This window comes from Schistocerca serialis, chromosome 2 (genome assembly GCF_023864345.2).
Source record: "Schistocerca serialis cubense isolate TAMUIC-IGC-003099 chromosome 2, iqSchSeri2.2, whole genome shotgun sequence".
In the NCBI taxonomy this organism is placed as follows: Eukaryota; Metazoa; Arthropoda; class Insecta; order Orthoptera; family Acrididae; genus Schistocerca; species Schistocerca serialis.
The window spans coordinates 702830142-702855791 of NC_064639.1; the positions used below are offsets into that span (position 1 = coordinate 702830142).

The 25650-nt window shown below is 44.0% G+C and overlaps 1 protein-coding gene across 1 annotated transcript in view; it reads right to left on the reverse strand.

The window, feature by feature from the left end:
* LOC126456344 (uncharacterized) overlaps window positions 1-25650 on the reverse strand; it is a 231013-nt gene that overhangs the window by 67988 nt on the left and 137375 nt on the right. The window contains exons 10-13 of the mRNA XM_050092096.1: window positions 21869-21991; window positions 16931-17135; window positions 11381-11519; window positions 3425-3798 (exon numbers count right to left, since the gene is read on the reverse strand). Of these exons, the coding sequence (XP_049948053.1) occupies window positions 3425-3798; window positions 11381-11519; window positions 16931-17135; window positions 21869-21991 (841 nt within the window). The remainder of the gene's footprint in view (window positions 1-3424; window positions 3799-11380; window positions 11520-16930; window positions 17136-21868; window positions 21992-25650) is intronic.

Here is a 25650-nt window from a genome sequence, read left to right on the forward strand (position 1 = left end):
GTCTTTATTAAATATGACGTAATCCTACTATTATTTATTGATCTTTTTACAAGCTGATGATTTTATATCTGGCATTTTGTGGAGAGCAATTTCTTTTTTTTTAGTTTATGACCAACTTTGAGCTTGATGTCCAGCAATATTTACGAGGATTGCTCATAAAGTAATGCAACAGTTCTTTATTGGACATAATGAGAATTACGCACACGGAAGAATGGTGTTTTATCTACAAGCCCTATTTTTCCACGTGATCTCCATCCCATTCTGTGGCCTTCCTCCAGTACTTAACAAGGGCCCTGTCGGTACCAATACTTGTGCTGGTGGCGGAGCCAGTGCTTCGCTGTGTGAATCACCTCCTCATTGTCTTCAAAATGTCTTCCACTGCCGATTGGTAACGTGTCTGTCCTCGCGAATGACAACCAGTTCGCTGCAACACGTCAGGCGTGACAGCCGTGGATGGTCTCCCCGACCGCTGCAAATCGTGGAGCTCCGCCGAACCGCCTTCTGATGACTTCACCCTCCATGCCCAGAGACTAATTGTATTTCTGTCCATAGACTCTATAGACTTTGCACAAGCGTTTGTAAAAATTCCCCACAGTTTCTTTCCCTGCAGTGAGAAATTGTAACGTACATCACCTAGAGACGCCACTTTGAAAGACTCCTGCAGCTACGCTATCTGTCGGGAGTGACAGATGCTTGGCGCGCTCCCTCAGGAGACTTCAAATAATACATAAAAAACGTTTCGCATTCGTAGCATTGTTTTTGGCCGACAAAAAATGCGGTGCATTACTTTTTGGGCAACCCTCGCATTAGTGGCATAAATTCAATCACTTGAAAATGGCATAAAAGCCCCAAACCTGGGTCGTATTAGTGTTTTATAAGCGGCCTCCTTTACAGATGAACCACATCTTCCCAAAATTCTACCAATGAACCGGAGACGACTATCCGCCTTCCCCACAACTGTCATTACATGCTTGTCCCACTTCATATCGCTCTGCAATGTTACGCCCAAATATTTAATCGACGTGACTGTGTCAAGCGCTACACTACTAATGGAGTATTCAAACATTACGGGATTCTTTTTCCTATTCATCCGCATTAATTTACATTTATCTACACTCCTGGAAATTGAAATAAGAACACCGTGAATTCATTGTCCCAGGAAGGGGAAACTTTATTGACACATTCCTGGGGTCAGATACATCACATGATCACACTGACAGAATCACAGGCACATAGACACAGGCAACAGAGCATGCACAATGTCGGCTCTAGTACAGTGTATATCCACCTTTCGCAGCAATGCAGGCTGCTATTCTCCCATGGAGACGATCGTAGAGATGCTGGATGTAGTCCTGTGGAACGGCTTGCCATGCCATTTCCACCTGGCGCCTCAGTTGGACCAGCGTTCGTGCTGGACGTGCAGACCGCGTGAGACGACGCTTCATCCAGTCCCAAACATGCTCAATGGGGGACAGATCCGGAGATCTTGCTGGCCAGGGTAGTTGACTTACACCTTCTAGAGCACGTTGGGTGGCACGGGATACATGCGGACGTGCATTGTCCTGTTGGAACAGCAAGTTCCCTTGCCGGCTTAGGAATGGTAGAACGATGGGTTCGATGACGGTTTGGATGTACCGTGCACTATTCAGTGTCCCCTCGACGATCACCAGTGGTGTACGGCCAGTGTAGGAGATCGCTCCCCACACCATGATGTCGGGTGTTGGCCCTGTGTGCCTCGATCGTATGCAGTCCTGATTGTGGCGCTCACCTGCACGGCGCCAAACACGCATACGACCATCATTGGCACCAAGGCAGAAGCGACTCTCATCGCTGAAGACGACACGTCTCCATTCGTCCCTCCATTCACGCCTGTCGCGACACCACTGGAGGCGGGCTGCACGATGTTGGGGCGTGAGCGGAAGACGGCCTAACGGTGTGCGGGACCGTAGCCCAGCTTCATGGAGACGGTTGCGAATGGTCCTCGCCGATACCCCAGGAGCAACAGTGTCCCTAATTTCCTGGGAAGTGGCGGTGCGGTCCCCTACGGCACTGCGTAGGATCCTACGGTCTTGGCGTGCATCCGTGCGTCGCTGCGGTCCGGTCCCAGGTCGACGGGCACGTGCACCTTCCACCGACCACTGGCGACAACATCGATGTACTGTGGAGACCTCACGCCCCACGTGTTGAGCAATTCGGCGGTACGTCCACCCGGCCTCCCGCATGCCCACTATACGCCCTCGCTCAAAGTCCGTCAACTGCACATACGGTTCACGTCCACGCTGTCGCGGCATGCTACCAGTGTTAAAGACTGCGATGGAGCTCCGTATGCCACGGCAAACTGGCTGACACTGACGGCGGCGGTGCACAAATGCTGCGCAGCTAGCGCCATTCGACGGCCAACACCGCGGTTCCTGGTGTGTCCGCTGTGCCGTGCGTGTGATCATTGCTTGTACAGCCCTCTCGCAGTGTCCGGAGCATGTATGGTGGGTCTGACACACCGGTGTCAATGTGTTCTTTTTTCCATTTCCAGGAGTGTATATACACCAATCACAAATCCTCTCCAAGTGATCTTGTATCCTTCTACAGTCAGTTAACGACGACACGTTTCCGTATACCACAGCATCACCAGCAAACAGCTGCACATTGCTATCCACCCATGATGATGATGATAACTTTATCCGATTATATACACTCAAAATATCGATGTTAACGATTTACCGGTAGGACAAATGTCGATTAAAATATCGTGTATGTAATTTCGAGACATCGCTGTCCGATACTCTAAACCAGGGGTCTTCAAACTTTTTAGTCCACGGGCCACATTGACTCCTCCACGAAGTCATAAGGGCCAAGATCTACCTAGTGGGACTAAAGCACCCTAGCACTCCACGATCACCGTAATGTAAGGCTAAAGGAAAGATGAAATCGCAAAAATCTAAGGTTGTGGGAATAGCTAGCACTGAAACGAACTACGATTTTTATTTAATTACATAATTTTAATTGGTGGACGTACCTGACCGAAATTCTGGCGTATTTTAATCTGGCGAATTTCACCGACAAAAAAGTATGTCACTGCACATTCTTCACGAAAGCGTCCTGCAAAGTTAACGAAATCTCAAAATCATTGTTAGCAACACTATTACTGCAAGACGTAACAGAGGTAGAGTATGTCAACGCATTGTTGTTTCAAGCGGCGCAACAATAATTTTAGTTATGTAGTCTTGTAGCCGTGTATTGGTCGCGATAGGCCACGACACTCAATTGTTGGCAGTATAGGTACCATCTCAAATATTTGGCGGGCCGGATACCGGGGATGTTCGGCCAGCTAACGCGGGCCGGTTTCGGCCCGCGGGCCGTAGTTTCGAGACCCCTGCTCTAAACATATTCTAGACGGCACAGCTGCACGGCTGGGGGCGGCACTCACCGACTCGGCCGCAGCCGCTGACCTTCCAGGGCCAGTCGCAGAGGAGGCGCGACTCGTCGAAGACGAGTCCGAAGGGGCAGCGAAACTCGTAGGCGGTGAGCGGCGTGGCGCCGTCGCGCGCGTGGTCCAGGCACGCGAAGAACCAGCGGCAGTTCTCGGGGTCGGCGTAGTAGCCCTCGGCGCGCGGGCACGAGTAGCGCAGCCGCGGCACCGGCGCGATCTCCGAGGACCCCGAGCAGGGCGCGCCGCGCGGCAGCGAGCCCGGCCACACGCACACCTCCCAGCGCTCGTCGAACGCCAGGCCCTCCGGGCAGTCGTACTCGAACACCGTGAAGTCGCGCGCGTACTGGTTGAACTTCACGCACCGGTAGAACCTGCGGACCCAACACTTGTGCACTCACTTCCGGCCCTTCACGGACATTGCTTACAACTGCTGTAAGCAGGCTGTTTAGGTTTTTATGTTAGTAACGCCACGTAGCGATCTATATTAAAATCACTGACTCTGCTGTGTGAAGTCTGGTTTGCATTGTTGGAATATTTGCTATTGTAGTGTTGGGCAGTTGGATGTGAACAGCGCGTAGCGTTGCGCAGTTGGAGGTGAGCCGCCAGCAGTGGTGACACTGCATATCATGAACTGATTATATATGGTGTTACAAAAAGGTAAGGCCAAACTTTCAGGAAACATTCCTCATACACAAAGAAAGAAAATATGTTAAGTGGACATGTGTCCTGAAACGCTTACTTTCCATGTTAGAGCTCATTTTATTACTTCTCTTCAAATCACATTAATCATGGAACGGAAACACACAGCAACAGAACGTACCAGCGTGACTTCAAACACTTTGTTACAGGAAATGTTCAAAATGTCCTCCGTTAGCGAGGACACATGCATCCACCCTCCGTCGCATGGAATCGCTGATGCAGCCCTGGAGAATGGCGTATTGTATCACAGCCGTCCACAATACGAGCACGAAGAGTCTCTACATTTGGTACCAGGGATGCGTAGACAAGAGCTTTCAAATGCCCCCATAAATGAAAGTCAAGAGGGTTGAGGTCAGAAAAGCGTGGAGACCATGGAATTGGTCCGCCTCTACCAATCCATCGGTCACCGAATCTGAGCTCTAACATGGAAATTAAGCGGTTCTGGACACATGTCCACATAACATCTTCTCTTTATTTGTGTGTGAGGAATGTTTCCTGAAAGTTTGGCCATACCTTTTTGTAATGACTTTTGAATGTTATTAAAGTAAATACATTGTTTGTTCTCTATCGAAATCTTTCATTTGTTAACTATGCCTATCAGTAGTTAGTGCCTTCAGTAGTTTGAATCTTTTATTTAGCTGGCAGTAGTGGCGCTCGCTGTATTGCAGTAGTTCGAGTAACGAAGATTTTTGTGAGGTAAGTGATTCATGAAAGGTATAGGATATTGTTAGTCAGGGCCATTCTTTTGTGGGGATTATTGAAAGTCAGATTGCGTTGCGCGAAAAATATTGTGTGTCAGTTTAGTGTTGATCAGAATAAGTAAAGAGCGAAATGTCTGAGTACGTTCAGTTCTGCACAGCTGTTCGAAAATCAAATAATGTAAGACGCTTATCAGCACAGTAATTCATAAATTTCTCTGAGGGGACGTTTCACTGCTGTGCAAACTACACTGAAGAGTCAAGGAAACTGGTACATGTGCGTAGCACCCCTGCGAGCTCGCGGAAGTGCCGAACACGACATGGCATGGACTCGACTAATGTCTGAAGTAGCGCTGAACGGAACTGACACCATGAATCCTGCCGGGCTATCCATAAATCCCTATGACTACGAGGGGGCGGAGATCTCTTCTGAACAACACGCTGCAAGGCAGCACAATAATGTTCATGTCTGCGAAGTTTGGTGGACAGCGTAAGTCTTTAAATTCAGTAGAGTGTTCCTGGAGCCATTGTAAGCGTGTGGGGTGTCGCATTGTCCTGCTGGAATTGCCCAAGTCAGTCGGAATGCACAATGTACATGAATGGATGCAGTTGATCAGACAGGGCACCTATGTACGTGTCACCTGTCAGAGTCGTATCTAGATGGAGGTCCCAAATCACCCCAACTCCACACACCCCACACCATCACAGAGCCTCCACCAGCTTGAACAATCTCCTGCTGACATGCGGGGTCCATGGATTCATCAGGTTGTCTCCATACCCGTACACGTCCATCTGCTCGATACAATTTGAAACGAGATTCGTCCAACAAGGCAACATATTTCCATCCATCAATAGTCCAATGTAGATGTTGACGGGCCCAGGCGAGGCGTAAAGATTGGTGTCGTCCAGTCATCAAGGGCACGCGAGTGGGCCTTTGGCTCCGAAAGCCCATATCGATGATGTTTCGTTGAATGGTTCGCACGCTGACATATACTGATGGCCCTGCATTCAAATCTGCAGCAATTTTCGGAAGGGTTGCGTTTATGTCACGTTGAACGATTCTCTTCAAGTCGCCGTTGGTGCCGTTCTTGCAGTATCTTTTTCCAGCCACAGTGATATCGGAGATTTGATGTTTTACCGGATTCCCGATATTCACGGTACACTCGTGAAATTGTAGTGCGGGAAAATCCCCCCCCACATCATCGCTACCTCGGAGATACTGTGTCCCATCGCTCGTGAGCTGACTATAACACCACGCTCAAACTCAGTTAAATCTTGATAAGCTGTCATTGTAGCAGCAGCAACCGATCTAACAACTGCACCAGACATTTGTTGTCTTATATAGGCGTTGCCGACCGCAGCGCCGTGTTCTGCTTGCTTACATATCTCTGTATTTGAATACGCATGCCTATACCAGTTTCTTTGGCGCTTCAGTGTATGTCTACACCATCTTGATTGGGCGATGACTACATTAATAAGGCGCAGAGTGAAAGAGACGGATAGCTAGGAAAAAGCTCTCATTGGACAGGAACGTAAATTACAAGAATTTACCTAATAAACCACTCTCTTTCAAGTGGAGTGTGCTCTGTATTGAAACTTCCTGGCAGATTAAAGCTGTATTCTGGACCGGTAAGATCTGGATTCGAAAGCGGAAAAGGAAGATTAGTGTTTACAGTCCAGTCGACAGCGAGGTCATTAGAGGGACCAATCGCCTTTGCAGTCTGGTCCCTTCAACTCCCACAAACCAACCGAGGTCATTAGAGATGGAGCACAAGCTCGGATTTGGAATGATGGGAAAAGAAATTGGCTGTGCCTTTGGAAGGAGCCACTCCGGCATTTACCTTACGCGATTTAGGAAAATCATTGGAAACCTAAATCTAGATGATCGGATGTAGATTTGAATCCTCCTCGTCGTTCGCTCCGGTTTCGACTCCCAATTCGGCACACTGTTTTAATGTGTCAGGAAGTTACAGGGAAGGCCTGGGTTACAGTAAACGTGAACATAACCCTGAAAAATGAAGAATACGAGTATATGCACGTGGATGAAATGTGCAATTATTTTGCAAACTGCAAAAGATGCTCCAGAAGCGAAGAATCCAAAAAAGAAGAAAATTTGAAATCGAGCAAGGTAACTGTTAAAGCGAGGGAGAGATTTTCCTGTAAACTGTTGTAATAACATAATAGAACATGCTAAATAAAACTCTAACAAGATTTGAGGAAGTCTCATCAAAATTTCGTAAGAAAATAACTGAAAGCAATAAGAGTGCGAAGAAAATACAACAGAAGCGTACATTAGCTTGTCATGCTAGTAACAAACAGACCTGAGTCTCTCGTACAGGAAGGCATCAGAGATCACTACGGGTATTACAAGGAATGTTAAGGAAGGTACGAAAATATTTTTGCTTCGCAAGCGTGACAACATACAAATTGCAGAGTATCTCAGTAGTCAAAATTCAGTGATGAGGAAGAACTGGTGGAGCATGGATAAAATTCAAAAGCATCGTTTAGTACACCTTAGACAAGTATGTTCCGAGAAAGGTATTAAGGAATGCGGAAAGACGGACTATGGTTTAACAGCCACATTGGAAAGTTGCCACATTAACAAAGAGAGTTTGTCGCAGATTTAATAGAAGTCAAAATGTAAGTGATAAATAAAAGTTGAACGAAGAGAACACGAGCGTAAGGAGAGCAATGAGAGAAGCATTCAATGACTGAGAGTAACATTTTGTCGACCGGTCTGAATAAAATCGATGAGATGTTCTGGTTATGCAAAATCAGTAAGGAATTCGAAATCATCTATTCAGTCACTCAGTGACCACAATAGAACCGAAATGGAAGATGTAAAAATACTGAATTCAGTCTTCCAAAACTGTTTCAAAGCGAAAGATAGCAAGTAATAGGGTCACTCCTTCATTCAGCCCTCGCACGAATACTAAAATGGCACATACTGAGATACGCAATTGCGGATTAGAAAAGCAACTACAATCGCTTTGTAGTGGAAAAATATGTAGACGAAATGAGATACCTCTAAGATCCTACAGAGACTTTGCGGGAGAAGTCTCTCCCCTGCTAGCAGAAGTTTACCGTAGCAACGAAGGGTACCTAACGACTGGAAAAGAGCGCAGGTCATTACTGTTTTCAAGAAGGGTCGTAGGATAGATGCACATAATTATAGGCTTATTTCGCTGACGTCCATTTGTTATAGAATTGTGGAAGATGTTTTACCTTCATTTATTTTTTGGGAATCGAAAATCTCAATATTAATCGATATGGATTCTGCAAAGGAAAGACCGTGCGAAACCCAGCTCGGTCTGTTCCTCCCTCAGGTCCACAGCGCTGTAGACACCAGCGCTCAGGTGATGCCGTTTTTTTGGCTGCAGGAATGGATATGACACTGTCCTGTTCTGTCGTTTAGTGAATAAAATACAAGCGTGCCGAGTATCGGACCAGATTTGCAACTGAATTTTATCCAAGCGGATAGAACTTGACACGGGGCTCTAAACGGAACAAACCCGACAGATGTAAAGATTACTTCGGAAGTATTCCAAGGAAGTTTGATAGGACCGCTACTGTTTGCATTGTGTGTAAATGGTCTAAAGGGACTCTTTACAGATGACGCGGTTGCCTTTAAGAAGATAGCAGCCCCAGAAGATTGTAGCGAACCGCAGGAAGATAGCCAGAGGACTGATGAAGGGTGCTAGGCCTGCCAGCTGATACTGGACACAAACAAATATAACATACTTCGAATACATGGAAGAAGTAATCCATTACAGTACCCTTAAGCTATTGGTGACAAATTTCCAGTAAGAGTAACTACCGGAAAATGTTTAGGAGTAACCATACGGAGCGATCTTAACTGGAAGACCACATAACACAAATAATAGGAAAAGTAGACGCTAGACTGAGATTCATAAGAAGAATCTTAGGGAAATGTAACTCATTCACGAAATAACAGTCTTCCAAAACAATTTTTGGACCGATTCTTGAATACTAATGATCAGTCTTACCATCTTGGATTAGTAGAAGAGACATACAAGATCCAAAAAAGTGCAGCACGTTTCGACACAGGATCGTTTCGTTAGCGCGACAGCGTTACAGAGATGTTCAACGAACTCTAGTGGCAGAATCTACAAAAGAGACGTTGCACATGTCGGAGAGATTTATATTGAGATTTCGAGGGATTATGTTCCGGGAAGAGTCGGACGACACCTTGCTGTCTGTCATGAACATCTCGCGGAATGATCACAAGGAGGAAATTCGAGAAATTACGGATAATGAGGACTATGGAGGTTTGTCGATAATCATTCTTATTGTGGCACTCAGTAAAATGAAAGCCATCGTGCGTCACTGTTCATATATACGTATAAACGAAATACCTGAGTGTAATGGGTTTGTACATTGTTGCCTGCCATCAACAGTAACACGCATTGGTATGCAGTTGATTATACAATCCGTTTTACTGTTAATGGCTGATAACACTGGACAAACGAATCGTATTCGAATATTTCGTTTACATGTATGAACATTGTCATTCCATTACTTTTATATTGTGCTCCTAATTTCAGTGACTAAGGATGGTTTTTACATCGTTGGATCCCACAGTAAGAAGGTTGTCGTATAAATTTGTAAATAATTTTATGATACCTGAATATGATCAGAGGACTGAAACCGAAAGTGAATAAAGATTTATTTCCCAGCAGCTCTTGGCAGTTTTGAAATATGACTTCTCTTTTCACATTTCCGACATAATTCTTTACAGTTAGAAAGCACATCCCACCAGCCTGAGAACTGACGCTTAAAGTGAGGAACTAAAGCAGTCAGAACAGTCACAAGGTTTATATCCTTTACGTACGAGCTTTGTAAAAATGACGCGTCTTGTAGTACAAAGATCTTTTCAGAGTGCACCTGGACGTAAATAAACTACATCTTAATTCGGCACTAGCTTTGGATCAAGGAAAGTAAAGGATACAAGAGTACTAAATGTTCTTTCGTTTTGAGGGGATTGTGTGCCTCCCAGAAATACGTAAACCGAAAGCAAACACCCATCACTGATGAGTCCCGAAAAGCGCTGGCAAATCGTACAACTTCTATTTGTTGTAGTTTTATGAGGGTAATTCTAATTCTCTTATACCACAAGGAAGCAGAAAAGATTGTAACAACTACAGAGGCATCTCATTAATCAACGTTGTGGGTAAAATCTTCTCAGGAATTGTTGAAAGGAAAGTGCGAGTATTAGTTGAGGAAAAATGGGATGAAAATCAGTATAGGTTTAGGGCTCTTAGGGGTTGTCAGGACCAGATCTTTAGCTTACGGCAAATAATGGAGAAGTGTTACGAGTGGAACAGGGAATTGTATCTATGCTTTATAGATCTAGAAAGGCATAAGACCGGGTTCCTAGGAGGAAGTTATTGTCTGTTCTACGAGATTATGGAATAGGAGGCAAACTTTTGCAAGCAATTACAGCAGGCAGCAGTTAGAGTTGACGGTAAATTGAGTTCATGGTTCAGAGTAGTTTCAGGGGTAAGACAAGGCTGTAACCTGTCTCCACTGTTGTTCATATTATTTATGGATGATATGTTGAAAACAATAGACTGGCTGGGTGAGATTAAGATATGTGAACACAAAATAAGCATTCTCGCATATGCGGATGACTTAGTTGTGATGGCAGATTCGATTGAAAGTTTGCAAAGTAATATTTCAGAGCTAGATCAGAAATGTAAGGACTATGGTATGAAGATTAGCATCTCCAAAACGAAAGTAATGTCAGTGGGAAAGAGATATAAACGGACTGAGTGCCAAATAGGAGGAACAAAGTTAGAACAGGTGGACGGTTTCAAGTACTTAGGATGCATATTCTCACAGGATGGCAACATAGTGAAAGAACTGGAAGCGAGGTGTAGCAAAGCTAATGCAGTGAGCGCTCAGCTACGATCTACTCTCTTCTGCAAGAAGGAAGTCAGTACCAAGACTAAGTTATCTGTGCACCCTTCAATCTTTCGACCAACGTTGTTGTATGGGAGCGAAAGCTGGGTGGATTCAGGTTACCTTATCAATAAGGTTGAGGTTACGGATAAGAAAGTAGCTAGGATGACTGCAGGTACTAGTAGATGGGAACAATGGCAGGAGGGTGTCCACAATGAGGAAATCAAAGAAAAACTGGGAATGAACTCTATAGATGTAGCAGTCAGGACGAACAGGCTTAGATGGTGGGGTCATGTTACACGCACGGGAGAAGCAAGGTTACCCAAGAGACTCATGGGTTCAGCAGTAGAGGGTAGGAGGAGTCGGGGTAGACCAAGGAAAAGGTACCTGTATTCGGTTAAGAATGATTTTGAAGTAACAGGCTTAACATCAGAAGAGGCACCAATGTTAGCACTGAATAGGGGATCATGGAGGAATTTTATAAGGAGGACTATGCTCCACTGAACGCTGAAAGGCATAATCAGTCTTAAATGATGATGATGATGATAATGATATATCACAAGGTAGAGTCGCTGGCTTGTGTTTCTCGGAAGGTGAAAGCCTATGAGGGCAATGGGCTGCCGAGCTCGCTTACCTGTTGCAACCGAGCGGGTGGGCGTAGTAGCCCTGCCTGGAGCACTGGAAGTGCGTCTCGACGTCGCGCCGCACCACGTGCACCACGCCCTCGGTGTCCACGACTCGCGTGATGCGGTACTGCGACAGCCGCACCTCACCTGCCGACACACCGACAGTCAGCCGCACTCCACGCTGGCGCCGTGCTCTGGGCACTAGCTTTTAGCCTAGAACTCTCCCATCAAGATTTCAACGACAGCTCTGTGAACTGGCGCCAAACATTTGGGCTTAGGTAATATAAATTCTGAGTCACGTACTTGCAGTATGAACACCAGGCACAATGTTATGCACTCCTAAGACACATCACGCTAATGCCATGTAAAACCACTTCGATAATGGACTCAGTTGGGATAGGAAGGGACTCCGCAGGATTCTTCAGGTACACTACCTGATCAAAAGTATCCGGACACCCCAATGTAATGAAGAATTCACAACTAAATGTTACGAGAGGCGGACTCGGCAGTATAAAAGCAAGACGGGAGGGTTGAGCTGCTAGCAGACAAGCTAAACAAAAGAGCAGACCGGTCAGGACAGCTCAGTGACTTCGAAGGTGGACTGGATGTCATCTGACAAGGGAACCTCCGCATCGCACCCCCCTCAGATTTAGTAATAAGTTGGTACAGTGGATAGGCCTTGAAAAACTGAACACAGATCACTCGAGAAAACAGGAAGAAGTTGTGTGGAACTATGAAAAAAATAAGCAAAATATACAAACTGAGTAGTCTATGCGTAAGATAGGCAACATAAAGGATAGCCTGAGCTCCGGAGCGCCGTGGTCCCGTGGTTAGCGTGAACAGCTGCGGAACGAGAGGTCCTTGATTCAAGTCTCCCCTCGAGTAAAAAGCTTAATTTTTTAACTTCAGACAATTGTTTTGCCAAACTGCACAGGTACACAGAGCAGTATTGTTTACGTGATCGTGTGTCAATTATCAGAGTTCAGGCACTCACACATAATCAACTTCGCTCTCCAAAATTCCAGGACATGTTCAGATTTGCTTGGACATATGCAGGATTTGACGGTCTACACACGGAAAAATTTGAAAATGTTAAAAACATATGTTTTGACAGAGCACAGGGATAACTGAGCGACTGTGAAACTGTTGCATTCATTTGTTGCAGTTTATGTGACAAACTCTTATGTTTTCATCACATTTTTGGAAGTGATTATCACATCCACAAGAAAATCTAAATCGGGCAAGGTAGAAGAATCTTTTTACCCATTCGCCAAGTGTACAAATTACGTGAGTCGACAACATATTCCTGTCATGTGACGCACATGCCGTCACCAGTGTCGTATAGAATATATCAGACGTGTTTTCCTGTGGAGGAATCGGTTGACCTATGACCTTGCGATCAAATGTTTTCGGTTCCCATTGGAGAGGTACGTCCTTTCGTTTACTAATCGCACGGTTTTGCTGTGCGGTCGCAAAACACAGACACTAATTACAGTGAACAGAGGCGTCAATGAACGAACGGACACATCATAACTTTGCGAAAATAAAGAAAGCAAACTTTTCACTCGATGGAAGGCATGAACCATGGACCTCTCGTTCCGCAGCTGCTCACGCTAACCACGGGACCACGGCGCTCCTGAGCTCACATTATCCTTGATGTTGCCTATCTTGCGTATGGACTACTCATTTTGTTTATTTTGCTTATTTATTTCATAGTTCCACACAACTTCTTCCTGTTTTCTCGATTGATCTGTGTTCAGTTTTTCAAGGCCTATCCACTATGCCAACTTATAACTAAATCTGAGGGGGGGGGGGGGGGTGCGATGGGGAGGTTCCCTTGTGAGGAACAAATCCATCAAGAATACCTCAACCCTTCCAGGCCTTCCAGAGTAAAGTGTTAATGATGTTATCGTGAAGTAGATACGCGAAGCTAAACCAAGAGCAGGCAGACCTCATGTATTCACAGACAGGGACCCTCGAACATTGTGGTGGGTGATCATAAAATATCACATGATAACAGCGGAAGGAATCACTCGTGAGATCCAAAGCCCTACCAGTAGTGCAGTTAGCACAGTGACTGTACACAGGGAGCTAAAAAGAAGGGGGTAGAGTGGTCGAGCATCTGCTTATAAGCCACACATTTCTAAAATCGATACTATGGGACACTAGAAGTGGTGTAAAGAGAGAGACTAGTGGACGGTGGATGACTGCAAACGAGTGATTTGTACTGACTCACGTTTTATCCTGCTGCAGCAATCCGATGGAACGCTGTGGGTCTGGTGAATGCCGGGAGAACGTTAACTACCATATAGTGCAGCGCCAGGAGTGAAGTACCGAAGAGTTGGGGGATTCAGTGTAGTGATGTTTTTCGTGGCTAAGGTGTGATCCTCTTAATGCGCGTAAGAAAATACTAAATGCTGAACAATATGAACGAATTTTACTACATTGTGTGTTGTTTACAATAGAGGAACATTTCAGAGATGATATTTGCTTTTGCCGGCCGCGGTGGTCTAGCGGTTCTGGCGCTGCAGTCCGGAACCGCGGGACTGCTACGGTCGCAGGTTCGAATCCTGCCTCGGGCATGGGTGTGTGTGATGTCCTTAGGTTAGTTAGGTTTAAGTAGTTCTAAGTTCTAGGGGACTTATGACCTAAGATGTTGAGTCCCATAGTGCTCAGAGCCATATTTGCTTTTATCAGCATAGCAATGGATCGTGTTATAAAGCAGCATCTGTGAGGCAAAGGTCTGTGGACAGTAAAATTCCTGAAATGGTGTGGCCTTCGAGGGTCTCTATCTGAACCCAGAGGAACAGCTCTGGGAGGCGTTAGAGCTTCACTACAAACTTTAGTTTCGGCTCTTGAGGAAGAATGGGCTGCCATTCCTCCACAGACGTTCCGACACCTCACTGAAAGTATTCCCAACAAAGTTCAAGACGTTATAAAGGCAAAGGGTGGACACACTCCATATTAATGTCCACTAATAGACGTCCGGATACTTTTGGTCAGACTGTGTATGTCACGTTCAGCTGAGACGACTCATTGAGAATTATATCTCAAAGGCAGATTTTGCTTGCTACATTTCATCTGGTCTTCCGGATACTTGCAGACTATGGGATTAAGAAGATCAGGCGAGTTACTGGACTAGTCAAAGCGTGACAGATGGCCTGAGTTTTCGTCAAACCTGGGATGTGTGAGTGCAGTGCACACTCGTCATGAAACAAAGTGCCCTCTTGCTAACTGAGAATTCATGGTCACGGTAACTTGAATGAATGGGCCCAAGCGATGGTACAAAAAACACCCACCGGACTTCAACCTACTTTCACTGGGAATTTTTGGTGTTTTAGTGAAGTGGACGAAACGACTGTGTACAGTTAAGTAAATATCATAATATCAATGTATTGTGATGCACATTCTCATAATAACGACCTGGATTTTTGCAAGATCGACGTGTAGCACAGGTTGTGTCAAGATTTGAAGTTGCGTGGAGAGAGTGCAGGTGATCATAGGGATCAATGGAAGATGGAATGAAAGGTGAGAAAAAGATATTGCAGTAGGCACAGGAGCTTTGGGACGTCAGCAGCATATAATAAATAAAGGGATGGTGCTAAAATCTGTGGGGCACGACTGTAGTTGGGTAGAAAATACAGGAGTGTTTATTGTTTATTATTAGTAATGGATGTACTCTAGATTAGCGGAATACCGTGCAAGGTGTTTTAGAGTCTTTGTATAGAAGATCTGGAGTGATAGATCACGTTGTGGACAACAACTTTTGTTAAGGACAAAACGTCCGTCGATGGTTCATGGCGACACTAGGCGTCGTTTAGTATTCACTGGCCCGAAGAGATTTCATGGTACTAGCAGAGTCTGCTAACGAAGTGTGCTGCATAATATCTACCCCAGTAGATTGATAGAGTGCGATAAATACAGTCTAAGACACACAGAAAAGGATAACTGCGCACCACGAAGCAAACTGGTCACAGACTGATATTCATGCACGTATCGACAGACATTGAAAAGTCGTAAACATTGGCGGCCGATGGATGAATGCGTAATGCTGCAGCGCAGTTTCGCCGCGCATTTGGCAAGGGTAGTAAACAGGAGACATGTCGCTATCAGGGCATAAATTCTTTGCGAATTTGATTCCATGTACTCAGTTGGACATAAATATGCTCGCAGACAGATGCGTTAGCAATATACACAGATCTGAGCATTTCAGAGAGGACGATTAGTCGGGCTTAAAAAAGCCTGTTGAAGTAATCGGTGAACCGCTCGACATTTGAACAGGAGCTATGCCACTATTCAGTTATGTTGGCAAGGCCGGCCGGAGTGGCCGTGCGGTTCTTGGCGCTACAGTCTGGACCGCTACTGCGCAGGTTTGAATCCTGCCTCGGGCATGGATGTGTGTGCTGTCCTTAGGTTAGTTAGGTTTAATTAGTTCTAAGTTCTAGGCGACTGATGACCTTAAAAGTTAAGTCGCATAGAGCTCAGAGCCATTTGAACCATATGTTGGCAGGAATGGACGAACCATGGCCGAATAAAGCGCCATGAAGGGAGTGGTTGACCTAGGGTGACGACAGAGCGGGAGGACCGAGCATTCGTCACAGAGGCACTCAGAGCTCCGGATTCATGATTATTATTGATCCGACGTGCAACGTTTGCTCGTTGATTACGAGGACCGCTCGTAGAAAGGGGCTAAGCTCATGGCGCCCCTTGCGGCCCAGTTTCAGTGGTGTCAAGGACATTCGGCCTGGAATCTCATTGACTGGAGTACAATTCTCCACAGTGATGAGTTGCACTTGCAAATGAGCTCTAGTGACCAGCGAAGACGTGTCTGGAGATGCCCCACTGGACTTACATTTGGGCAAGGTAATCCTCGCCCGCACACGGCGGGAGTTTCTATAGCTTGTGAAACCCTGTCTTGGCCAGCAAGATTGCATGATCTCTCTTAGATTGATAACGTTTGGATCATTGAGGGCAGCTCGGGATTTTGACGATCTGATGCACCAAATGGACAGAATTTGGCACCATATATCTCGGGAAGACATCCAACAACTCCGTCAATCAGTGTCAAGCCGAATAACTGCTTGCATAGGGGTCAGAGCTGGGCCAACGTTTTATTCTTACACAATTTGCGAAGCTCTTTTTATGGAATATATCACTCATTTTTTCTCCGATTGTAATCATTTCTTCGTCTGTACATCTATGTCACGTCCACCGAATTCTATCAAATTTGGAGAATTCCTTCGTGGTACGTCGTTTTAAAAGAGAGTGTATTTAAGTTTTACGGTGACTAAAGCCTTTCATACAGAGCAGCGACTGTATTATAGGTAACACACAAGGCATATGCAGGCGACAGAGTGCCTACGCTGTGCCGGCTCTCAGGGGCGTAACCGATACAAAAGGAGTCGTAGCGCCGCCGGAGTGTGGCAGTGAACATATTATCTCGAACGAAAGTTGGTCCCTATGATGTGATCTATCACCCCTAGATGTCTGATGCAAATCCGTGCAACAGCCCTGTGTACGGCGAGGCAGTGACGGTGAGAGGTGTGTGGCGTGCCTACCTGTGAAGCCGAGCTGCGGCACGGCGTGCAGGTCCTGCTCGAGCCCGTGCAGCAGCGCGCCCCGGGAGCTTCGCCGCAGCTGCGCTAGCGCGCTGTGCAGCGCCCGCAGCTGGGACGCCGGGGCGCCGCACGTGCCCTGCCAGTCGAGCGCGTCGGCCGCGTCCACCGCCGTGCCGCCCAGCCCGCGCACCACCGCGTACTTGCCCTGCGGCCAGCGAGCACACCTCGTCTCACTCACTGAACCCTTGACAAGTATCCAGTGAAAAGAATTCATCTACATCTACATCTATTACTTTAAGTGTCTCATTTCCTAATCTAATACCCTCAACATCACCCGACTTAATTCGACTACATTCCATTATCCTCGTTTTGCTTTTGTTGATGCTCATCTTATATCCTCCCTTCAAGACACTGTCCATTCCGGTCAACTGCTCTTCCAAGTCCTTTGCTGTCTCTGACGGAATTACAATGTCATCGGCGAACCTCAAAGTTTTTATTTCTTCTCCATGGACTTTAATACCTACTCCGAATTTTTCTTTTGTTCCCTTCTCTGCTCGCTCAATATACAGATTGAACAACATCGGGGAGAGGCTTCAACCCTGTCTCACTCCCTTCCCAACCACTGCTTCCCTTTCATGCCCCTCGATTCTTATAACTGCCATCTGCTTCCGGTACAAATTGTAAATAGCCCTTCGCTCCCTGTATTTTACCCCTGCCACCTTCAGAATTTGAAAGAGAGTATTCCAATCAACGTTGTCAAAAGCTTTCTCTACGTCTACAAATGCTAGAAACGTAGGTTTGCCTTTCCTTAATCTAGCTTCTAAGATAAGTCGTAGGGTCAATATTGCTTCACGTGTTCCATTTCTACGGAATCCAAACTGATCTTCGCCGAGGTCGGCTTCTACCAGTTTTTCCACTCGTCTGTAAAGAATTCGTGTTAGTATTTTGCAGCCGTGACTTATTAAACTGATAGTTCGGTAATTTTTACATCTGTTAGCACCTGCTTTCTTTGGGATTGGAATTATTATATTCTTCTTGCAGTCTGAGGGTATTTCGGCTGTCTCATACATCTTGCTCACCAGATGGTAGAGTTTCGTCAGGACTGGCTCTCCCAAGGCAGTCAGTAGTTCTAATGGAATGTTGTCTACTCCCGGGGTCTTGTTTCGACTCAGGTCTTTCAGTGCTCTGTCAAACTCTTCACGCAGCATCATATCTCCCATTTCATCTTCATCTACATCCTCTTCCATTTCCATAATATTGTCGTCAAGTACATCGCCCTTGTATAGACCCTCTATATACTCCTTCCACCTTTCTAATTTCCCTTCTTTGCTTAGAACTGGGTTTCCATCTGAGATCTTGATATTCATACAAGTGGTTCTCTTTTCTCCAAAGATCTCTTTAATTTTCCTGTAGGCAGTATCTATCTTACCCCTAGTGAGATAAGCCTCTATATCCTTACATTTATCCTCTATTGCACTTCCGGTCGATCTCATTTTTGAGACGTTTGTATTCCTTTTTGCCTGCTTCATTTACTGCGTTTTTATATTTTCTCCTTTCATCAATTAAATTCAATATTTCTTCTGTTACCCAACAATTTCTACTAGCCCTCGTCTTTTTACCTACTTGATCCTCTGCTGCCTTCTCTACTTCATCCCTCAAAGCTACCCATTCTTCTTCTATTGTATTTCTTTCCCCCATTCCTGCCATTTGTTCCCTTACGCACTCCCTGAAACTCTGTACAACCTCTGGTTCCTTCAGTTGATCCAGGTCCCATCTCCTTAAATTCCCACTTTTTTGCAGTTTATTCAGTTTTAATCTACGAGGTATAAGTAGGGGGAAGCAATATAAGTAGGGGGAAGCAATATATTCGATACCTCATCCAGAAACTCACCCTCTCGAAACCTGGACAGCAAGCTACACCCCGATGCAGAGTGCCTCTCTTGCAGAGTCTGCCACTTGAGTTTGCTAAACATCTCCGTAACGCTATAACGCTCATCAAAAAACCCTGTGACGAAACGAGCCGCTCTTCTTTGGATCTTCTCTATCTCCTCTGTCAACCCGACCTGGTACGAATCCCACACTGATGAGCAATACTCAAGTATAGGTCGAACGAGTGTTTTGTAAGCCACCTCCTTTGTTGATGGACTACACTTTCTAAGGACTCTCCCAATGAATCTCAACCTGGCACCCGCCTTACCAACAATTAATTTTATATGATCATTCCACTTCAAATCGTTCCGTACGCACACTCCCAGATATTTTACAGAAGTAACCGCTACCAGTGTTTTCTCCGCTATCATATAATCATACAATAAAGGATCCATCTTTCTATGTATTCGCAATACACTACATTTGTCCATGTTAGGGGTCAGTTGCTACTCCCTGCACCAAGTGCCTATCAGCTGCAGATCTTCCTGCATTTCGCTGCAATTTTCTAATGCTGCAACTTCTCTGTATACTACAGCATCATCCGCGAAATGCCGCATGGAACTCCTGACACTATCTACTAGGTCATTTATATATATTGTGAAAAGCAATGGTCCCATAGCACTTCCCTGTGACACACCAAAGGTTACTTTAACGTCTGTAGACGTCACTCCATTGAGAACAATATGCTGTGTTCTGTTTGCTAAAAACTCTTCAATCCAGCCACACAGCTGGTCTGATATTCCGTAGGCTCTTACTTTGTTTATTAGGCGACAGTGCGGAACTGTATTGAAAGCCTTCCGGAAGTCAAGGAAAATGGCATCTACCTGGGAGTCTGTATTTAATATTTTATGCTTTTGATGCTTTTGAAATGTATCGGTATCTCTTATGCATACCTTGGGTGCTAAAAATTTCAAACGAAGAACTCCTTCGTCGCCTGAAAGAGCAATTGCTCACTATAAAACAAAGGAAAACTATAGGCGAAAGATACCCGTTATAACGAGTCATCATTGAAGGAAAGCACAAGGGAGAAGGTCTGTCAGAAGACGAGGAATTCGTGGCTGAAGCATATTCGGAGATGGTACAGTTGCACGCCAGAATCAGTCTTCCATGCTACAATTTTACTTTCGGAGCTGGTTCTGACAGCAGAAGGCGTTTCAAGAATAAGTGTGATTTCAAGAATTCGGTGTGCTTTATGAATTTTGACGATATACTCAGCACATCTAAGACGCCCTCTGATGAAAACTTAGTGCGCTCTATGTTTTAATTCAATTATGAATTTTAACAAGATGTTTCATCTATCAAAAACTGCTTCTTAGTTTTCAGTTAATTATGTCACACTGTTAGGCAATATCTTTGTTACATTTCACTACCGCACAGTGTCACTGCTTTTCCTCCCTCCTCCTCACCTTCCCCCTCCCGGCCCATCATTCATGACGTGTGGCTCTGAATGATGAATAGTCGGTTTAATAAAATGCCAGTTACGATGGAATGTGATGTTGTCACAAGCGTACCAGATTATCCACGTCTACATGTCTACATCTACATGGATACTCTGCAAATCACATTTGAGTGCCTGGCAGAGGGTTCATCGAACCACCTTCACAATTCTGTATTATTCCAATCTCGTATAGCGCGCGGGAAGAATGAACAGCTATATCTTTCCGTACGTGCTCTGATTTCCCTTATTTTATCTTGGTGATCGTTCCTCCCTATTTGAGTCGGTGTCAACAAAATATTTTCGCATTCGGAGGAGAAAGTTGGTGATTGGAATTTCGTGAGAGGATTCCGTCGCAACGAAAAACGCCTTTCTTTTAATGATTTCCAGCCCAAATCCTGTATCATTTCTGTGATACTCTCTCCCATATTTCGCGATAATACAAAACGTGCTGCCTTTCTTTGAACTTTTTCGATGTAGTCCGTCAGTCCTATCTGGTAAGGATTCCACACCGCGCAACAGTATTCTAAAAGAGGACGGACAAGCGTAGTGCAAGCAGTCTCCTTAGTAGGTCTGTTACATTTTCTAAGTGTCTTGCCAATAAAACGCAGTCATTGGTTAGCCTTCCCCACAACATTTTCTATGTGTTCCTTCCAAATTGAATTGTTCGTAATTGTAATACCTAGGTATTCAGTGGAATTTACGGCTTTTAGATTAGACTGATTTATCGTGTAACCGAAGTTTAGCGCGTTCCCTTTAGCACTAATGTGGATGACCTCACACTTTTCGTTATTTAAGGTCAACTGCCACTTTTCGCACCATTCCAATATTTCTTCTAAATCGTTTTGCAGTTTGTTTTGAACTTCTTATGACTTTGTTGGTCGATAAACGACAGCGTCATTTGCAGAAAACCGAAGACGGCTGCTCAGATTGTCTCCCAAATCGTTTATATAGATAAGGAACAGCAAAAGGCCTGTAACACTACCTATGACTATGTTCTTTTTAAAGAAGTTCGACCTTTCACGACTCGACTAATCAGTTGCAATTTTAAGAATTCAAAACTTTAAAGATTTTCGGTTTATGTTACCTGCTTTTTCAGATACAATTTTGAGAATTTAAAATTTTAGGTATTTTCGATATATATTATACACAAAAGTGTTTCATTTTTATATCGGGAGATGATCATGAAGCGTGATCGACACTTATTATGAAGTGTTAGTATTTGCAGCTGCGACCGTTACGATAATTTTTTTAAAAAATAAATTATACAGCTGCTGCACCTCTCGTGATATGTCATCCGTTGTGGAAATGAACTTATCGAAACAGGTCTCCAGGTAAAGTTCAGAAAATCAATTGTTGCTATCTGGTGGATCCTCTCCTCTACAAAATCGTATGCAAATAGTCAAAAAGTAATGACATATAAATTTTGGTTGAAAGTATGTAAGTGTTGTACAGAAGACGTGTTTCACATTGCAAAGAATGTAGTTGTTATACAAGTGGTTAGCTATCTGAGTAGGCGCTTGGCAGCCGTGGCGCCACCTACGGCTGTGACGGAGCAGCCTGCTGGCACGTACCTTGATGGAGGCACTGAGCGCGTCGTCGAAGGCGATCCAGCGGCGGCCGCTGTAGGCGTAGGGCGCTGTCTGGTCCTCGTCCCGCTCCAGGGTCCAGTTGCCGCGGGACAGCGCGCGGCACAGCTGCAGGACACCACACCACAGCACACGTTATTCACTCAATCACTCAACTCACTGCCACGTCTCGCACGAGCTCTGCGCTTCATGGAGTATTCTCGCTTTGCCAGCCAATTACGAGCTAACCCACTTTCTGATTCCTCAGCATTCTTGATTAAATCTGAGTTTTTAAACTTCACCTGCTGCAAAACACAATGCGTTTCTTTTTCCATTTACCCAAACATGTTTCGATACCTGTGTCTCATCTTATGTGGGTCTCGATTGATCTACGTAAAATATCATACGAAGTTCATGACTGCTCTTCTATTTTAGGCCTAAGAAAGATAACGTGCTTTTTATTTATTTTGTTTCCATTACTCATCTGAAAATACGATACTTGTGAGGAGTAGATTTCTACGGCTTGGCTTTTTTTGATGACTTTTATTATTGACTGAGAACATGTCATTTGCAAAATAGTAGTAAAGAATTTGCTTATTGTTTTAAAAACTTTTTACTTTCTCATGAGTAATGGTTTTGTATGTACTGTACCTATGATTTCACCCGATTTGCATCTCCACACTGTTTTCTTTTTCTATTGTAATTATATACGCTGTTTTCCACAGTTTTTCTACTTCATTCTCACCTATTTTCACGCCATTTTTGCATAAAAACGAGATTTGACAAAACAGTTGTGTTGCCATACTCATAGAATATATATATATATATATATATATATATATATATATATATATATATATATATATATATACCAGCAGGCACACCACAAAAAAGTGTTCACCAAACGTTGAAAGTAGCGCCTCACTGAACAGAAACAAAACGACGAACACGTGAACGGTAATAATAATATCGCGTGTCTCTATGAGTATGGCGACATAACTCTTTTCTCAAATCTCGTTTTTGCGCGAAAATGGCGTGAAAACAGGTGAGAGTGGAGTATAAAAAGTGTGGAAAACAGCTTATGTAATTACTATAGAAAAAGAAGACAGTCCGGAGATGCACAATCGGGCGAAGCCGTAAGTAGTGCCTCTCTCTCTCTCTCTCTCTCTCTCTCTCTCTCTGTGTGTGTGTGTGTGTGTGTGTGTGTGTGTGTGTGTGTGTGTGTGTGTGTGTAATGACAGAGATAGAGAGAGAGAGAGAGAGAGAGAGAGAGAAATGGGAGAGGGCATTGTTTTGGTGTATTCGAGGGTATTCCAATACAATATTTTATTTGGGAAAGTGTCTTTGTGCAATTAAGTTAGTGTTGGAAACAGTGTTTTCTTACACCATGTTTCGTATTCGTTCAATACTTTCTTTCTTTCTTTCTATCACTGGTTTTTCTGTGTGGTAGTTCTGCTGTGCCGTAAGTTTTTGGTAGGAACTGCTGCTTCCTCTGAGGATCACGGTATCAGTTTCATCGTTATTTGGGTAGTTGTTGTCTTATAGAAGATGATCGCAAAATTGGAATGTGTACTATACTTTTTAAGGCTCTGAGATGCTCAGAATTCCTAATTTTAAAATTTCTGTTCGTGTGGCCTACGTAGACAGATTGGCATGAACTAAAAGTTAACTGATGCATGTCAACTTTGACTGAAGAAAAAAATCGTTCCAATAGTAATACCGTGTTAGGCAGCACATTTATGCATTTTAATCTCATTAGTTTGTTTATCTGTGAATAATTCCATCCATATATATTTCAGTGCTTTATGACAGAAGAGCAGCAACGTGGCAACGACCTCACTCCCTTCCCCATGAGAAGGGAATGAAATGGTCAGCAAAGAAAGCAAGAAAACTATCAGTCACGAAACAACGCTTTCCGGCTATCTGTAGCGGCTAAGGTTTGCTGCGCATGTCAAGAAAGTCTATGACTTACATCTATATACAAATAAACTTAAACATAAAATAAGGTTTCATGTTTTCGCTTGTACATATTGTTCAGGAATTCAAAAATGGTTCCCATCTCCCGGTTTTTGACCAAGATTATTGGAAAATTTCCCTCAGATAGAAGATAAATTCCGAACTGTAAACCCCCTTCCAAATATTCCCTATTGGGCCTCACATTGTTCCACTAGCAGGTCAGCTGGTACTTGGCTGAAAAGACCCTGACTTTGTGACGGGCCATAACTCAAAAAGCCCACTAGAAATTTAGGGGCAGAGAATGAAAATCTGCTCTTCACGAAGACGATGGACGTAAACGCAGAGAGCTCGAGCTTTCATTCCAGTCTGATGCGTCACGAACGCTGAGAATTGTTAATACTAGGGTGTCGTGGCGAGAAATTCCCTACCCGTCCTGATTTAGATATCTACGGCTTTTCAAAATTATTCTAGGCGGATACTGGATTTATTCCTTCTATTAGGCCATGACCTGCAGTTCACCCAATTTCGTCTTATTATTAAGACAAAGTACTATTTATCCTTTTATGTTATTATCATTGTTATTTTTGTTCAAGTAACGTGATGCATACATTTTCGCACTTTAGTCACTCATTAAGCACCTGTTGATTCATATATTTGTTGTGTAATTTTTTACTATCATTATTTTCAGCGTTATTTTCATTCTCGAGTGTCATAGCACTATACGTTATTAACTTGTTTTGTTTTCTTTCAAGTTATTCAATATATGTTTTCATTCGATTGGGCCCGCAGCGAAGTGCACGTCACAACACGACATTTTGAAAAGCAAAAGTCTGGGACCAGCTGTAATAAGTTTAACATTCTATACGGCAGCTGTTTCGTCTTTATCGCCATTGTCAAGTAACATGTGAGCAGAACAGTAATGAGACTATCTACATATACGGAGGTTTTGCATGTGAATAATTATACATTGATACTTACGTCTACTTTGATTTGATGTTCGTATTGCATCTATAGCAAACTGTCGTAGTCTAGTTAATTTGTGATTCCGTGGTATGTCGTAATTACAAACACTTATGTGATGGTTTGTATGCTAAGCATAAATATTATCTCGAACACTTTATTGACATACTATACCACAAAAATGGATAGTATATATGGCCAACAAAACACATTCAGACGAAAGATAAAAGTGACAGCAAAGTCCCATCAGTGAAATATAACATTATCGTTGGTTAGCTAATTATAGTTTGTAAACGTTTAACATCATAGTAAACGAACTGTGAACTAAATATCAAATCGTATTTTACAGTAAACGAACTATGAAATAAGTGTCAAAGCGTATTCCATACGTTACAACATATCGCAGAATCACTACGAATTAGGCAACGACAGTTTACTATAGATGCAATATGGACATCAAGTTAAAGTAGACTTAATTACGGGCAGTGTATGATTACAATGTATAATTATTCACATGGACAACCGCCATGTATGTAGGTAGTCTCACCAAAGTTGTAAATATTAGCAGGTTACTTGAGGATGGCTATAAAGCCGAAACAGTAGTCGTAAAGAATATTAAACTTATTTCAGACAGTCATGACCTTTTCTTTTCAGAACATTATTTGTATTTATCACGTATTCCATGACACTGAGTGACTGACACATACGTGCACATCAATAAAAATGATCACAGCTTGTGTTCTAGTGGCTAGCATTGCTGCCTCTAGATCACGAAGTCCCGGCCAGATGGGGTATTTTGTATTTCATCATCATTCGGGAAGATGGCGAGACTGGACAGTGAAAAGATTGGGAATTTGTACGGGCGCTGATCA